This window comes from Sipha flava, unplaced genomic scaffold (assembly GCF_003268045.1).
Source record: "Sipha flava isolate LNK unplaced genomic scaffold, YSA_version1 232_pilon_pilon, whole genome shotgun sequence".
NCBI classification, from domain to species: domain Eukaryota; kingdom Metazoa; phylum Arthropoda; class Insecta; order Hemiptera; family Aphididae; genus Sipha; species Sipha flava.
Window position 1 is genome coordinate 959,580 of NW_020272869.1, and position 19,734 is coordinate 979,313.

At 27.3% G+C, this 19,734-nt stretch overlaps 1 protein-coding gene across 1 annotated transcript in view; it reads left to right on the forward strand.

The window, feature by feature from the left end:
• The window catches only part of LOC112683661 (zwei Ig domain protein zig-8-like), a 517,617-nt gene that overhangs the window by 458,102 nt on the left and 39,781 nt on the right, over positions 1-19,734 (forward strand). Inside the window, exon 4 of the mRNA XM_025554794.1 lies at positions 8,229-8,439. Within this exon, the coding sequence (XP_025410579.1) occupies positions 8,229-8,439 (211 nt within the window). The remainder of the gene's footprint in view (positions 1-8,228; positions 8,440-19,734) is intronic.

Here is a 19,734-nt window from a genome sequence, read left to right on the forward strand (position 1 = left end):
TGACATAATTTGTCTGCATTGCTTTTCACAAACAATCCTATAAATCAACATTATAATATATAATTTAATTTACCTTCACTTCATTGTATTCAACATAGGCCCGTTAAATATAATAAGTATTTTCTTACTCATTTCATATTCTTATGTAACTTTTATAATATTTATACTTTTGTACATAAAATATATACATATATTTTTAATAAAGATCGTAAATGTTGATGATTTTTATTTTCAATTTCACAGTTAATGTAACAATATTTTTTTTATTTTTGTTTTTAAATTTATTATCGTTATAATTCACAACCTATATAGTTTTTAGGGATGTAATTGATTTTATAACTTTGGTATATTTCAAATTAGTAGATTGACCGTTAAGAAATAAACTATTTTATATTGTGATCGAACTGAGCTGAGCTATATGAAGGTTTTTCAGTGACGTTATTTTTTAATACAATAAATGTACATTGTGTTCCAAAATGATATATTATATATGTATCTATCAATTGTGCCGGTAATATTATCTTAATGTATTTCAGAATACACGATTGCTTTGGTGGTTAATAATTCATCACCCACCTAAACTATAGTCACATCGAATTGCATACTGAATATCGAATTCATTTGTAAGGAGATCATATCGGTATCATATTTCTAGTCATCCATTTGTATAATTTATTGCCCTAAAATTTTGAATACTTTTTCCGTGAACTCTACGCAGTCTAAATTAATACTTGTTAAAAAATAATTTAGTTTATACAATCCAAAATGATTAACTGTTAGTAATAGTAGTTACAAACTCCTTTGTTTCTATATTTGTATTCAAATGTATTAGTATTGTCTTCTTTAAAATGAAAATTGTTTTTATAACTTTGTGTTTTTTGTTAATTAATATGAATGTTAGTGCTTTTTACAAAGACAAATATAATAACGCCATATGTACATAATTACAACCTGTAATTTATATTCCTATCTCAATTGTAGATTAAACTTTATAAATGTTCTAGGTACGAGAAATTCATATGAATTCGTACACGTATAATTGTATGATATGGAGCATCATGTCACCATTACTTATATGGTATTATATGATTAATATTTAGAAGAAAATTAATTAAAAAAACATCAAGTACACACATGAGTAATTATTATGTTTTTACACTACTTAAAAAGTACTCAAAACCCGTGACATAATTAAATAGGCGCTATCGCATTAAGTAGATATTTTATACTCAGATAAAAACATATTTTTCGTTGACTATAAGTGTGTAAAATATAATATAACAGTAGATGAACTTAGCAAGCATAATAATCCTTAGTGTTGTTAAGCATTCAAATTATATTTTATACTAATAAAAAGTTGTTTCATATAGCTTGTGTTAAAAACTATGTACAAACTTGGTTATCACTGTCGACTGACAATGTACTATTTTATAATACAATATGCAACTAAATGCATTTTTTTTTTTAAATTTATGGAAAAAATATTGAAGTCAAGTAAATACACTACAGTTATAATAAGTTTTCAAACATTTATTTTATGCGTGAAGTAGATGAATTATTTGATTTTTGTTCTATTGTTTTTCTGTTTTACCAAATTTTCGTCAAGCTTAATTGTTTTAATTTTTCAATGTGAAGCCACGAGTAAGATTAACGATGATGGGTAGTGATTAGCTTGCAATAGGTAATTACAACTGTAGCGAAATTAGTAAACACAAAGGGTGATGGTTGCTTTTCGGATTTCCTTTGTTTAATCCACGTAAGATGAAAGAAAGCATAAAAAACGAGTACTTTCGATTAATTTGTACAACCTATTTTTGTATTCTGTTCGTCACATGCAATCTTACTTTATCATTTTCTCGTTTATCTGTTCAAACTAACGAACAGATCATGCACAGGATAAAACCATGCATATCATTATGAAGTATTTATATCGTCAATAATGTATGTGATATCTACGAAATCCCAGAACGCGACTGCATTGTATTGGCAACGCGCACACCAAGAGATGGATCTAGAGATACGGGTCGACCCATTTACGTAGCTGTTATTCTTATAAATAACGTTTTAACCGGAATCGCTATTGAATTCAACGCTAAAACAAATATGTATTTATATATATAAATATATAAAATTAAATTGAATAGAAACTGTACGAAACAAAACATTATAGTTATTTGTTTTAAGTATTATTCAAATTGTGAATTGAGAAATTAAACCACAGCACCGATACAAATACTCAATATTTGATGCATAAACACTCATGAAAACTAGAGATATTAGGGTTTATATATAATTTAATTTATCGAATCTTAACCACATTTAAATTAAATGTCATAAAATAACTGCATGAAATTATTAAAACTCACATACGAGTATTATAGCATACTTAAAAGCTAGGTATAAGGTAGAATTCTTCCAAAAAATTCTAAGCAAATATTTTTATTTATTTTATTTTATTTTTTGCATCAATTTTTTTAACAACCTACCTATTTTCTAATATTGTTAACAAATATTGACTTTTTTTATATGAAAACAATATAATCAATCTTGTATATAACCAAGTATTATGATATTATTAATATGTGATAGTATTATGTATTTTACGTTTTTTACGTTTATTTTGTTAGTTATAAAAGTTTATAGTTTATACTAAGGGCAAAATAGTTATGTATTTATTCCAGTAAAATACAAAATCATTTAAAGCTCACCAACTAAATTTCTAGTAAACAGTTAATAAGTAATTTATTTCACTTAAGAATATAACTTTGATCTGCAAAATATATTTTCAGTAGTTACAAACTACAGAACTTTCTAAACCTCTCCAAACAGTTTGTTACCATTTGATCGAGTATTCAATTATCTTATTCCATTGAACCATGTCAAATATTTTGCTGTTATACAAGGCCTATCACCCATTACCGAAATGATTATATTTATTTTGCGAGATGAAGTAATTTATTTTTAAATTTTCTAATTTTAAAATACACATTTCATTAAAAGAATACTTGAAGTAAAACGTTACCGTTGTGAAAATTCCATGTATAAACAAGATCAATGTAAGTCATAAAAAAAATCAACACTTTTTTATAAGTAAATATATTATTATATGATACAATTAAATTATGTTTGAACGTTTTTTGTGTTACAATAACCATTTTTTTTTTTTTTAATTTTTCAAAAATCCAATGAACAAACATGCCAGTTAATAAAAAAAATACGTAAATATTTTTTTTTAATTTAGGTAAACAATATCCCGAAAGAGCAATTAATATATTTTAATAGTGGAAAGTTGAAATTAAATTATTCAGTTTTAAATTTATGATACTATGATATTTTTATAATTGCATTAAAATATTTTTTTTTCTATTTACCAATTAATTGTTTAATTTGCATTAATTTAAATCGATGAGTATAGTCAATCAAATTAGCAACAGAAAATAAAATATAGCATAAATAAAGTCAAAGTTATTATTTTTGAAGTAAAAGAGTAATTATTAGTTCAAAAATGGGTGAATACAAGATGATTTCTTTGTTTTAAAAATGAAAAACAATTATGTAACTCGTCAACATTATATAATTTGTTAATACTAAGACATTTAATTTGAAATCACAACATTTAAAAATAGCATATATTAAAATATTTTTAAGTTATGTTCTAACGTCAAAAGAATTTTTACATAAATATTGAAAATATTTTTTTTCAAGATATATTGAGCATAATGATTATATAATTTAAAATAATCAATATTATTACTAGAACCTCTTACCTGTAAATATAATATTTATTTTTTTTTAAATTATATTTCATAAATAAAAGTGTATATTTTTTTATTTTTTTTTTTTTACCATTATTCATATCAAATTATATTGCATAATATGTTTTTTTAAATACAACAATTGAAGAAATTTACTTAATTTGTCTACGTTATATGTTCACTACTTTGGTAAAAGTAACCTTTCGATGATTTAGTGTTGTCTCATAAATTCTCAAACTCTGTTTTCATAAATAAATATATATTTTATATTTATTTTCTTAGCTACCATGAAATTAAATGATTGCATTTTATATATCTGTTTTCTATGTATGTACTAAATCACATTGCTGAATTTTGGTAAACTTATACTTATTTGAAAGTACATTTCACCACCATGATAAATGTATTTTTTCGTAGTATTAACACTAACAAAACCACCTAAGAAAAAGACTACAAGGCTAAGTTCTTTTAAGTATTATTTTAGCCGTCAATAAGTCAAGAACTTACTTCGACTTTGATTCGATTTTAGGTTCTGCATTAAATGTAGAATTTATAAAGTTCACAATCCTTTTTTTTTCTTGTTAATATATTAGACTTTTTTAGCGCTAAATCTGTAACGAAATGTACAAACAGAAACTTTTTGGACCTAAAATTGAAAACAATTTTAGAAGATTTTTGGATTTACCTGTTGTAGATGTTCTGTGATAAAAAAAAATACTGAAACGTATGTTAAATGCATCCCACTAGTATTATATAGTATTTTGCAAGTTTATACTCGTTTACATTTATTATTGTAAAAACGTGTTGCATAATTTTAATAACACACAAAAAATTTTCAAAATGTATTTACTTAGCTAAAATATTCAAAAGATTTGACTAGATAATATCTTTGGTATTCACATGTAAATTAAGTATATTATAGAATAATCAATTTAAGTAATGAAGTTATATTTTCCCCACAGTGCTCACTCGATTTCAGCTCCTCCAAATTATTTTCAATATTTTAAGCACAATCAGTTTATAATTTTTAAGAAATTGTAGTTTATTTCATTGATTTTTCAACCGTCATGATTGCATACAGTGTTCTACTAATTTATTAAGATTTACTTACCTTTATGTCCCATCAATTTTAGGTAAGAAAATATATAAATATTCGTTCGTATAGTTTATTCTTTGACTTTCGGAGATATTTGTGAAAATGTATTTTTTCGGTTGAATCCTCTAATTGAAAATGAACTTGGCAAAGAGATAAAATAATACGAAAATAAAGTTCTACTATATTTTCCTTTAATTTTTTGTAAACTACTTTAACTGTCTATATAACATATATACTCCATATGTGCCGTTGTATATATATTATGCGTAAACAGTTCTAAGGTCAATATAGTGTATTTTAAAATGTATCACGTAAAGCCCACCAAAAATAAATAATTAACTCAATATACTTTCCTTGTCTCGTTTTCGTTGTGTTCAGGCCACACAGCTGAGCATAATAATAATAATATGTGTAAGGTAAATCAAGAGAAAAACAATGTACCTTTTCTACACGTTCTCATTGTTGTACGACTTTCTACAATAACGTAAATTCCGAAAGAGTATGTCTCGAATAGTAAATATAATGCGTCATTCACTCTCACTCTCCATTTGCCATTTAGTCGTTTTACTGTGCTTTATTGTTAGCTAGTTGACATCGTCAAAAATGCACATGGATATGAATTCAGAATAAAAAAATGAACTGTCGTAATTATTGCAGATGATTGGGTGAAAACAAAAGACTTAAAAAAAAAAAAAAATTAAAAAAACTTCCATAATACTACACACTTCCGACGTGAAAACTTTTGGCAATTTTGTAAGTTCCCATGGAACCAGCGCCTTTTAAATAAAATCCCCATAAAACAATATCTAACAAGTTAGCGAGCTTATATCATAAGATATACGACTTACGAGAAAAGTTTTAGCGGAGCGGTCGAAAATGACGGAATCGTTAACGTGTATGATTTCACAATGAACTCGCTGCGAGCCGCACGTTTATATAGCCGCATTTATGTATTCTTTATCATATCGAGCGGAACGGGTTGCCAAGTCCGGCGTACGGTTATCGTCGAATTCGTTGGATACAAAATAACACCACGGCACGTGCCCGATAATCCTTTCAAGTTTTCCTCTCGATTCGGTTCCACCCAATATTATCATAGACATTTACACGTAATCATTGATGGCTACATCATTATCAAGAAGGAGACAGAAATATATAAGAAAAAATATCCTAAATGAATACATATACTTTCTGGTTCAAAACGATGCGATTTTTTAGTAGACCAATATTACATTAATGGTTTTTAAATCGATTGGTAAACATCGAGAAAGACCTCGCGACACTGTAAAATTTCCTGTCTGCTTGCTTGCTTAATCTTACCTAATATCGTACTAAATGATTCTTAGACATAATTATCTATTCAAATTTATAATTGACTATTTTACTGTACATATTTTTCATAAGATCTTTCACCTTCTCTGTGGTATCGCTTTCATGATAGAATGATTAAGAAATTGCTTATTGACGAAGAAAGAAGCAGGACCCCTAAACATCAGGAGATATAATCCTGTAGTGGAAAAAATCGATTTTAGAATTCAGTGTACGATTCCGACACGAATTAGTTGAAAACGGATGCGGTATCCTATAAGGTTTTCTACCGAAACCCTGCAGTTAACCAATACGATAGGCTATAGAGTAGGCTACTGAACGAAGATCAAATCGTAGCCCGAAAGAACAATACAGTATACCTTTTTAGAAATAGAATTATGCAACGCAATGTGTTTATGTGGATATAATAATAATGACCACATTTCGAGCGGTTCATTCACCTGCTATTGTCTTTTGGTGGCAGACGAGAAGATCAAAGTAGTTCAAGGCATGGTGAGATGTACACCCACGTGTCGCGCACCTTGTAATTGGTTATTAAACGGATTACGTTGCAATAATTTCTGGGGAAACTGTCAAGATGTTAGTCGCTAGTTTCGGCGATAGGGCGAAGCGGACTCGAGTGTGGAGATGTAGGTGGATGGTGAAGGAAAGTGACGTGAGAAGGGAGCACCGTTTGTGTTTCAGTCATCACTATAAGAGGGGTAGAAAGGGGGATATCTAAAGCTAATGAAACTTTGCTTGGCAGACAGTGCACGAATGGTGTGCAAAAATTTTCAGGAGAACGCCAAGAACAGAGAACGGATCATCATGAAAACGCGATTCACCCAGTGGTAGGGCCCACCCACTTGCGCCGACGCAATACCGAACAAATTGGCAATTTGCACTGGTAATTACGATGTTGTTCGATAAATACATACATATTATATTTATATGTATATTATACGTGCATAAGAATGCATAATAATACGATATAATGAGTAACGCATGTGCCACGACAGAGACTCCGTTTGAATTGTTTTCTTTTTCTTTTACACGCATAGTTTTTTAAGGTGGTAAAAATCTCAGTTCGACCTTTGTGTTTTTAAAACATATAAATAACCTACATGCATTACGAAAATTCTACAAAATCATGTAATATACAGTTTGCTAATAGTTGGTATATTATAATTAATTAATAAAACATTAAATAATAATATCAATAGATAAAATATAAAACAGTTAATTTATAAAGTAATTTCCATACATATTTTTTATATATATTGTTGGTATATTTAGCAATCATAGATCTACGTTCGGGTCAAACGATTGAAGAACGCGGTCAAATCACCTTTAATGTTGTGTTTTAAGTACGCAAGCATGTACGTTACAAGTACCAAAGTAGCGCATCAATTAAATGTCACTTGTTGCGGACAATAAAATTAAGCACTGTATAATATAGAGTTAGTTTTAATTAATATTTAACGACGCCGGTGGTAAATTTCATTTCAAGATTTTTAAGTCCATCCTACTCATTTCACAACATGTTAATACCCTCCATTATCTCTCTCAAATCATGGTTTTCCGTTCTCTCTATATTTCCAGGAACACCATATTTTCTTTTTCCCGTCTATAACTTGGCCCCATTATCTATTCCTCTTGCATCTACCATAACTATTCCTACATTTACAACCTTGATTTCGAAAAAGTCCTGTACTGTTCTGTAAAGTTCTCTTCTGTCATTATATTTCCCTATCCAACGTAACCCTCGCCACTCATCTCCGGTGCCTCAGATACGAAACAAAATATACAGGTCTCCCCTTCAATTTTCAAACTCGTGATTATCTCCCATTATAGGCTCTATCATGCCCTTTGTTTTGTGTTCTGGCTTCCTCGTATAAATACTAAATTGTAACATTTTTTAATTTATCCCCAACTCTATGTCAACCCAAATACCTAAATATTTTATAACCGTTATGCTGCTTATAATGTTAGGTATACGCGTTGAACAATGTATACATGGTTTTAATCGATATTAATTAACAATGGCTGCGGTTTTATTTTCGTTTCAGGTCTCGTGGGTCAGGCACCGGGACATTCACCTGCTGACCGTGGGTCGGTACACGTACACCGGAGACCAACGGTTCCGGTCCATCAATCAACCGCCCAGCGAGGACTGGACGCTGCAGATTAAATACCCTCAGATCAGAGACTCGGGAATTTACGAATGCCAGATATCCACAACGCCCCATATCAGCCAGTACATTCATCTCCAAGTCGTCGGTGAGTAATACATAATGAGTTATTATCTGAAATTAGTATTCGAATTCCATATAAAAATACACGAAATTCAGATTTATTTTTAATTCCTGATTATAAAACTAATAGTAGTAAAAATTATTTTCTTCCTCGATCATTAATTTTAGCTAATACAATTTCTTTACATTTGAATATCTATGTTCTTTCTCGTAATTGTTTGAAAACAAAATCAGTGATTTTACTAAAATATATTATTAATTAATTAACAAAAATAAAAAATAAAACAAAATAAATATACATAAATAAATACATTTTTATAATTTGCTATACCATGTGATATTATATATTCATATATTATATATTGTATATTCATCTTAATTCTGCATTTATTTAAATACGACCATTTTAATTTTTTTATATTTTTATTATTATAATTATTTTTATTTTATTGTTGTTTAGTTTGATTCTATTTTAAATATATATTTTGTAAAAGAGCAGAACACCGTTAATACATAACATACATAAATAAAACCATAAATAAGTTATACTATAATAATAATGACTATACGTATTTTATAATATGTCGATAATGTATATAATAGACGGGTACAATTATGAAAAACAAAAATGAAATATATGTACATATTACGGTTCAGTGCGCTTTCAGAGTATTTAAACATTATGGTAGCGATGCGTAATAATCTGGAATTTTTCTAAATTAGACTACTTGTATTATCTTGTCGCAATGTATCGGTATTTGTATCACATGTTATATAATCAGTTATTAAAACTTCAGTACTATTTAACATACACAATTGATTCTCAAGTTCACCGAATATACCACTATCGTATCGGAACGATTTTATTAGTTTATTTTATATATAATACTAGCTGTATATCAAAAACTTTCACATTTTGATTCAAAACCAGCAAGAATAAAATACAACTTTGTTGAGATACAAATATGAAAACAGTATTAACTTTCTTTGTACGAAAACAATTAGTATACAGACGCGATTTTGATATGATAAAGATTCGAGTCGAGAATGCCTTTGTCAAATTTGACTCATTGATTGGTAGTAGTTTGTAAATGACAATACGAAAAACTACAGGTTTCTCGCCATCAAATCATAACATTTTACCATCAGATTTATGCGCATTTATATACGCACTGTTTTTAAGAAAATTATAAAAACAAAAAAATATATTTTTAATTTTATGACATTTTTTTAAGGCACTATCTCTTCAGTTATTGGTTAGCCATTATAATATATAATGATAAATTATTTAAAATATGTTTTACGGACATTTTTTTTCATCTTATAATACTTCATTTAAATTTGTATTTCCCTTGAATAATGCGGCATTTATTTATTATTTTTTAAATTTTTTTTTTTTTTTTTTTATTATCAATTATCTTTTTATACATTTGTTGCGTTTCATATTTTTCATATTGATGTCAAAAAAATTTAATGATAAACATAATCACCTAATAAATTCTAGGAAACATTTCTATCAAATATTATTCAAATTAATATTTCTAGGAAATAGCTCTCAACTGCGTAAAATATTTTAATATAAAAGTAATTCATATACAAATATATAACCAAAATAAGCTTATATTGAATTTATTTCGAAAATTTATTTTTTTCGATGAAGGGAAACATCTCGACTGCAATAAATTTGATAACTTTGAAATAATTGGTGCCAGGATAAATAATTTCAACTATATTAAGAAAGTGAATATTTTTTAAGATTAATTTTATGTCCAAGATTAAAATTAAATTAAATTAAATGAATGTTACAAAGAATTATATATTATTATAAATACTGTTTTATAAAAACTAATTTTCACATTTGCGTTTTTGTTATACTTAAGACCAGAAAATTTACTAAAGAAAGTTAAATTTTTAATTAAGCATATTTTAAATCGTATGATTTTTTTTTTCTCAAATTAATATTGATCTTAGAATCTACGACTAAATTTAAAGCCATAGTGTATTTTGAATCTCAGTATACCAAATCGTAACTAAATAATCACCATTGTGTGCACAATATACACACGAAATAACAAATCATTTTCGTATAAATTATTAATCATTGATGCATTTTCAATACAAAGTCTGTAACCATGTAATGGCAACTTGTTTACTCTCAAAAACCATATATATTGGGTTATTTAATTAATTATTTATTAATTTCTATCGTTATGGAATCTTTTATACAAAATTAAATTTTTTTTTTTCAAAAACTGCTTTATTACGCATAACGATTTACGGCACTGTAACATGATCACAATTTTTTAATTAAACGATAAACGTAAACTATCATTTTTTTCCATTTTCACCAATGAAATATATTCAATTTATGCACTTTAAAATGTGGGTATATTATACACGTCTGGCATATTTATGTTAAATGAAATTAATGTGAAATAGATTGCAGGTGTCGAATATTTCAAACTTGTCTGGCTTCACTAAATAATAAATATTTGAGCTTCAGTTCTTCAGTTCTTAAATAATAATAAAAATAAAGTTAATAAGATTTCATATTAACCAGAAAAATATTTAGACAGTTTATATATAATTATAGAATTTATAGAAATTTATATATAACGAAAATACAACGTTCCCTAACCCAGCATTCACAATTTACAACACTTTATATTCTTCCTTGAATTTTAGTTTCAATGTTTCATTGTACTTTAGATAAAATATTTTGTAGCGCAGTTTATTATTTATATATGATTCTATTTTAAATATTTATGATTACTTTTAAAGACACCAAAAAGTTATGTTTCTATTTTTGTGATTACGTTTCACCGTGCCGAATTCATCGTTCCGTTCGATGTCGTTGCTTACATTAATTTTGAACTTAACACTTTGTACTACTATGTCGTTTGGATCACGTGTTTTCTGAGGTTGCAGTGTTCTTTACATCCACTAAAAACGATAATACTCTTCAAATACGAGTACACACACAATGCCATAATATGCTAAGTATCATGCCCAACTACGGTTCACTTATTAAAACATGTTTCATTCAGTTCATGTTTACTTTTCTCGGAATGTATTCTTAATTAATACTGTATCATACGGTGTATTCTTAATTTCACGTATAATACTAAGTAACCCATTCAAACTTATTCTGAAAACGCATATTGATTATTATAATATACACACACACACACACACACACACACGCATACATAATACATTCTCCGGTAATTGCGTTTTAGCCGGGAAAAAGGTCATACCGAGTGAAAGACAATGATCCCGAATGGGTGTTCCTACCATATGCATATGTTTTTGTGTTCGAAAAAAAATGTCAGACTTCAGCTGCGATGATACTGTTTATGATACGGTTCAATTCGGACCAAAAGCAATCAATTCGTATCCTGAGATCAGCGATAATCTTGTGGTGCATACAAATATCATCGCAATATTATTTAATTATGTTTATACGGTAGTGGCGTTCGATTTATATGTTTTTCGTGGTAAACTCGTTTTCAAACAAGATAATATGATATTATGTTGACAAATTGACAACGTTTGCTTGCCTAAACTTACCATGTGTTCTTTATCGAACTTACCACGTCAAGAGGGAAACAACAAATTGTAGTGATAATAAAATATGATGGTAGATCAACGGAATATAAGAGGAAGGTATAACGTTTCATTTTTTTTTCTTCATTCCCTCCAACGTTGTATTTATCGTTTTACACACGTCTTAAAATCTACGATTATTATTTTAATGTTTTTCTTCTTCTTATCTTGTTCTTTTTTTATATAAATTACGGTTAAACCTTCATATTTTTGTTTGTATTTTTTCTACAACAATAAAAATGCTCTCGTTTCCTCTCCACGTGCACCTATACAAATACATTTGTCACTAAATTTCTCACAGCCATGTTTTTTCTTGTTTGTGACCATAATTGAATTCCATAAAAATCATTCATAAACATTTCATTGGGAAATGCACGTAAACACTTCTGTGATAACTTTTTTCTATTATTTTAAATTCTGAATGCGTAATATGATTTATTTGTTTCCCGGTGCAACGTCTAAGCAACGTCGTTTAAATAAAACTGTAAAAAAGGTCTCTTTTTATCGTTTTAAAACCATATGTTAATGTAAACGATTTTTGAATATATTTTCAATTTACATACAGTTCGAAGACATAAAAAAAAAAAGTTATATTATATTAAAATTCCGTTTATGGTAGTATAATAACAGTAAATATAAAGCACAAGATAATGGAATCTCGATCACCTGAAACTGATATCATTTTTTCTTTTCTTGAACACAATAATTTTTTGAGTGATCAAATTTATTTTATACGAAAACCGTGCTATTTTATTCGACATATAATCTCTATGACTATATAATTTATAGGTGATAAATATAATTATTAAATGCAATAAATTTTAATAGATGATGATTTTAAGCTTTAAGTTTAAATTATTGTTTGTATAAGTCAGTCATAAAATAAACGAATTATTATTTAATTTGATATTTAATTTTGTTTGTCGTATATTCATTAACGTAATAACCAAATGTTTGATTTTCTTTTGAAAATTCTTACAATTTTTTTTAACTCCAGGCAATAATTGACAATATTTAATGCTGAAACTATCCATATCAGATTCATATATATATGGGCAATTTCTTATTTTCTCACAACAGGATCTAATAAGTAAAATAATAAAGAATACAAGCGAGTTTTACTTTTGAATAGTGAAATTTCTGACTGAAGCTGTGAATCACATTCATCTGAACCTTACATTTCATTTAAAATATTTTATTTTTCATTTGTTTTACTATATTAAAACAAAGTTAGTACATATATTTATACACATTTCGATGTAATAAAACGTATTAGTTAAAAGTCGATCAAAATTATATAATTATAGAATAATTTAAAATAATTTTACTATATTATAGGATATAAATTAAATGATTATTATTTAAAAGTTTAGTACTTTAAAAAACACTAGATTAAATCCTTTGAATTTTTCGTGATGCAAATTTCAGTTCAATTAATATTCATTTTTAGAATGGTATAGCAATCTAATAATTAACTGTAAAATATATTTTAACACACATAACCAGCAAGAATTCAATATTTTGATTTTTTTACAAGATTATAATTGTATGGAATTAATTCGAAAATTCAGAAGTGTTCCGATTGCATGATTTATTGTTCTATTAAATGCCTATTAGTTATAAGCGAACACCTACGTGAAGAGAATTGGATTGCTCTTCAGTGAACTATTTACTTTTTCTAAATTGCAATTGGAATAAACGACCGAATTGAATTTTTCGAATTGAAACGGAACAAAATCGTTTGGCATTGATTACGTCAGTCATTGTAAGAATAAGCACATACGTGTTTGCGTTAAAAATAGGTATCTCAAGACTCAAAGTCGGCTGCAAACATTGGAAAACACAAAATTTGTTTTTCCATCATTATGTTCTCTACAGAGGACTACTAAAATTGGTAGAAGGATTACAACGGGTTCCAGATTAATTCTCATTAGTCAATGTTTATACCTGGTTCTTCAACCAATTCGCAGTCCGGCAAATCTAGATTTTCAGAAATGTCTGCTTTACATTGTGGTTCTAACGATAATACTTTCACCAAATGCTCAGATATATGCATCTTATATATCTATATAATATATGAAAAATCCTTACATAAAAATCGTCTGAATTATTCAAGTCATCTGAATCACTTTCAATATTACAATCTTTGGAATCAGATAATATCAAAAGTTATTGTACTTCAGAGGAATAGTCAACTTTATTTTTTGAATTGATGACATTAAAGGATTGGACGATACTAATAAAATATAAAGGAAATCCGTATTTGTTATCATACTGGACATTTTTCAAGTGTTATTTTTTCGATAGGTTTTATAATTATTGTTATGCGATTCCTGGGCTTCTTTTTATGAAAGTTGTTCTAATAATATTTAATCACACACATATTATAACAATGAATAATGGTTTATTTGTTTTTAAATTTAATTTCAGTTAGAATTACCTGCCCGAAGAATAACATAACAAATGATATCCGCTCCGTTAATTAAAATGTTGTGCACTAAAGGGGTCATATAAAACCGAGGGTATAACTTGACCAAAATTTTAGCAGTAGCAATACCATAATTTTCAAGAGTTTTGTAACCACTATCAATACATGACAAAATATTACCGAACCTAGTTATTAATTTCAGATTTATGTCAGTAATTTTGTATGACTAAAATGCATTTTTTAAAAATTTTCTAACTGTGTTGCCATTATTGGTGATACGATACTCTACAAATGTATTTTAACAAAATTACTAATACTTTAAAGTATAAAGCATTTATGATATTTAACGTTTGAATTAATTTTTTGTACCTAAAAAACTACAATTAACCCGTTTACTTCATCTACTAATTATTAGTTCCAAATTGAGCATTAACGAGTTAAAAGTTAAAAATAAGTTAATATTAATTAAATTAAATAACTCGTTACTTTTTTTACAAATTAATATTTATCTTAATAAGTTAATATTTTTTTGAAAATTAACGTATTAACTTTAAGGTGATTTTATTTGAAAGTATCTAAATTAAGTTAATTTTAGTGCAAAGAATAATGCAAATTATTAAATGAGGTTTTTAGTATATTTATAATTTACTATTTTAATATGAATTTCCTGTAGACGAAAATAATATAAAAAATAACTTTAATAGTCATTATATAGGCTATATTTTATCATTATATTTTTATAACATTGTTATTGTATAAACACTATAGACCCATAGAAATCCTAAGAATATTCTGTGAAAATAGTAAATACCATGAGAGCGAGTGTCGATGAGGAATTAATCACAAAACAACTGTAGTATAATTTCCAATTTAATTTCATTATTAAAATTGTAAATTGATTTGATTATGAGTTCAGGACTAAGTTTTATTTTAGAAAGTAGGTTTTTTGATAGCTTGTTGATACTTTTATGTATCATTTTAAATTTCCCCAGTAATTTTATTGAGCGTAAAAAAACTAGTATTATGTGTGCATTTTTTTTATTTTTGCAAATTAGAAAATTTTAACTTTAAACTAAGTTAAGTTACTTTTTTTTCTAAGTTAACTTTTAACTTAACGAGTTAATTAAATTATTTTAAAATAACTTAACTTAACTTGCCCAGCCTTGATTAGTTCCAATCAGTTATCAGTATTGTCATCGTTAGCTTGCCTCATTTATAATTTGTGAATTAAATATTTAATGTTAAGTATTGTATCCGATTGTACGTGAACCTGTGAGTTTGGTTAGGTTATTTTCAGATAGCTCCAGGTTTGATGTTTTGAATTAAGGTCCATAAAAAGTATGACTGGTTTTGCTGATGTTGCATACAATTAAGCTACGTCAATCCTATTATTATATTTTTACTTATTTTTGTCAGTGCATAAAATATGATATTTATTTAAGTCATTTAATTCACTGAGTTAACATAAATTATGACTTTTATTGAGCATAAGATTGTCTTTCATTATTATATAGATTATTTTTCATTAATTTTCTATACATTCTCAATGTAAATTTCCCCATGAATAAATTGATAATCCACTAACTAGGCTATTATGGTTTGTTCGTGTTTTACAGTTTATTACGAAACAAAATTAAATATATTATTCGACAAGGGATTTTTTTTTTTTTTTTATTATTATTATTACACTTGATTGGAAAAAAAATGCACATACATTTTCTGATTGACGTTCACTGAATCGGGGGCAACGCGAGATACAATAACATTTCGTACTTATTGTTACGTACTCGTGGTCAAAAACTGTGAGCAGAATAAACATGGTGAAATTACATGTGGATAGACATGCATCGGCCAATCAAACCGAGGTATAAATCCTATTGCAATAATAAATCGTTGTTCGATTATTCGAACGAGTGAGTGAGTGCAAATATATTTGTGTTTTCGCTTTGGGTGACAAACAGAAATAACTGGTTGAAATATACAGCATAGCGACGTCCCGTCGTGTTACTACTTGTCTCTAACTCATTTCATAACGTCGTGTTTTGACAACCATGACTTTTTTCATTAAAACCTTATAAAACCTTAAACACGCAACGCGTACAATATACTTGAATAACGAGCAACAACGGCAAAGTTAAACTGCTGATGAATCGATAGTATCCAATATTTGGTAGTGGCATATTATATAGGCCATTATGTGGTGACTTTTTTTTGATTCCAGATGAAACGGAGAACATCGCGTTGCAATTATATTGTTTTTATTTTTATTTTTTTTTTTTATCTGGTAAACATTTTATTAGGGTAGTAAATTTGCACCGATAAAGTCACGTACAGCACCCCACATAAGATATCCGACACCGATAAAGGTACTCTAAACGTGCTTATTTTCGATTATCTAGGTATAGTTTTGTCGACAAAAATTTGAAACACATATTCTAAAGAAAAAAAAAGAAAACTTATAAGTTACGCGTGATGCTAATGTACGTAATTCTCGTGCCAAAATAATATTTATTTCGTACTATTTTTTCGGCGAAACGTTTTATTACACCCTCGCGAATAACACATTTAAATAATGCGAAAAAATATCATAACACCTGTTATGGGCTATCCGTTGTGGTTCAAAAATATTTACCGTTTTACCGAAATGTTATCATTTCACTAGAACAACTTGGATATACTATTAGTCAAATGGCGTTGAACCAAATGATACGACGATTATAGGGTTATAAACGGGCTATAATATCATACAAGAGTTCAAATATCACAACATAACTTTTTTTTCTTGTGCGAAAGTAAAAGTATGATTTTTATTGAAACGCTTAAGAGTAAGAACCTATTTTTATGTTTTTAATACACGTTGTCTAAATGCAGTGATTTTATCATGTGATGCCTTTGAGTAACATTGAGAGATATTCAATGTGTTGGAATATATACACTTTTATATGCAAACGAAAGTGTACGTTATGGTGTTACACAGGTTTTAAATACATTTTAATTTGATTATTTAAAAAAAACCAAACTTTTTTTTTTTATATTTTCTTATCCGGGATGACACTTAAATTTCTTTCCTTCTCGACCGTATTAGAGCTACCAACGTCACGTTTCGTTGTAATATTTTTATATGTATATTTAATGTTAAATCGATTCAAGAAACCAAGAAAATAAATATATTCACAATCGCATTCTAACCGTTATAGCGTACGTATGTACAATGTTATTCTCAGTTTATTAAGTTGTGCGCTTTTATAAGTATTCATTAGTAATTCTGCCGTACTAAGCAAGAATGCCGTAATTTCCTTCCATGCTATCTTGAGAAAAATGACATTTTATGTTTAGTAGTTTTTGGTAGTTCTAAATAAATAAATATAATATTTTTCAAAGTAAATTCTATATTTTCTTATGGAAATATATCTGATAAATGCAATGGAACTATTCAATTTTTATTTTCAATTTTTATGTCACCATGATATCATTGTTTTGATATTTATACTAAGCATGCTATTAATTATTTAGAATTGTTTACTAGGCAAAAATGCCGCAATTCTGATTACGACAATTTTACGTAACATACCAAAATGTACTGATCACTAACGGTTGAAGAAATATTTAATATTTTTTTAGTTATAATTATTAATAAGATATATAAATATATATATTCAAATTTAATTAGTTACATATCGTTATATTTTTCCAACATTTTTTTCTATTACTTGGTATAATTTGCTTCAAATTCGAAAGTATATCGCCATGTTACATGTTTTAACGTCTATGCATTGATACATACTTAATATGAAAACTCTACGTTCTTTCCAAGTCATATTGAAAGTTCACATCAGATCACCTGTTTTCAGTAATTTTTTCAAAGCACTGTTTTGTACAATTGTCATTATCACAGTCTGGTAACACTCTATGGGGTTCTTTTTGTAAGTCGAATTTTATTTTTTTTGCATTTCTACACTTTTTAAATATTTTTTTCTTTTCCTAAGTTCTCCGGATTTTGTGAAAAGCTCGATATCATTATTAATCTCAATTATATCATCATTAATATAAATAGGTAACTCAGATATATTTATTATATATTTATTATTATCTGAAAATTAGAGAAACCCAATTCTTTGTTTTTCAAATGAAAAACTTAACATAATATTATATATTATATAGTTATAATTTTAATATTTTACCTCGATTAATTTCTTCAACTCCAACTAATAAATCTGTTTCTGCAATTATAGCTGTAGTTGATGATTCTGGTGAACCATGAATAACACTTATATTTGGGTTCTATTCATACACAATATTTTCTATATCAATCGCAAAAATAAAAAATTGTACATAAAGATATTCACAACTCGGTATCATCAATAACTGAACGAAATATAATTTGTATGCGATGTACGACAGTAAAATTCCAAATATTTTTAAAATTATTTAAAATTAAATATATAATATACGGGAATCGGTTTCCTAAACAACAACGTCATAAATATAGATTATGTGGAAGTGCTAAGCAAAAACGCCGCAATTGAAATAAAATATACGGCAATCTTTCTTAGCAAACTATGGTTACGGCGTTTTTGCTAAAGCACTGATTATATTTTATTACAATTGCGGCAATATTTTTTTCTTATAAACACATATTTCTGGATAAATAATCATAGTTACAGCATTTTTGCTTAGGAAAAACTTGTAAAACTACAATATTAAACGTAATATAGTATTACCTCATTATTTTTTTCGATCCACGGCGTTTTTTTCTTAGGACGGCAGAATTGTTACCTGATATCTGTATATCACTATATTAGTTATATATTATGGTAATATGTGAAACCTATGTTGTGAATATTAAACGCGGATGTAACAATACAATTTCGTGTTCTTTCTACTCTAAATTATTCCGCCTTATTTGTGTTTCAAATAAAGAAAGATTACAAGAATTACAAGAAGATTTTGACTACTTAAATAGTTCAAATTAACTATTGTCTTGTAATTCTTGTGTAAAAATACCTTAAAATACTATTTCTGCAACTGGTAACTCTAACTTCACTATCTTCTGTCGAACCCAATTAAAATTAATTATTAATCATCTTATATTAATTAAACTCTTTCCAACTCAAAAATTGATTTATTGGCAAATATTAAGGACCTCAACGTAATATTTGATTCAAAATTAAATTTCAAAGCTCATACTGAAATAATAAAAAACAAAGCAATGCGCAACCAAGGTTTTATCAAAGAACTAGTGGATCATTAAGAGATAATCTATCCTTCACATTTTATTCTATGCCC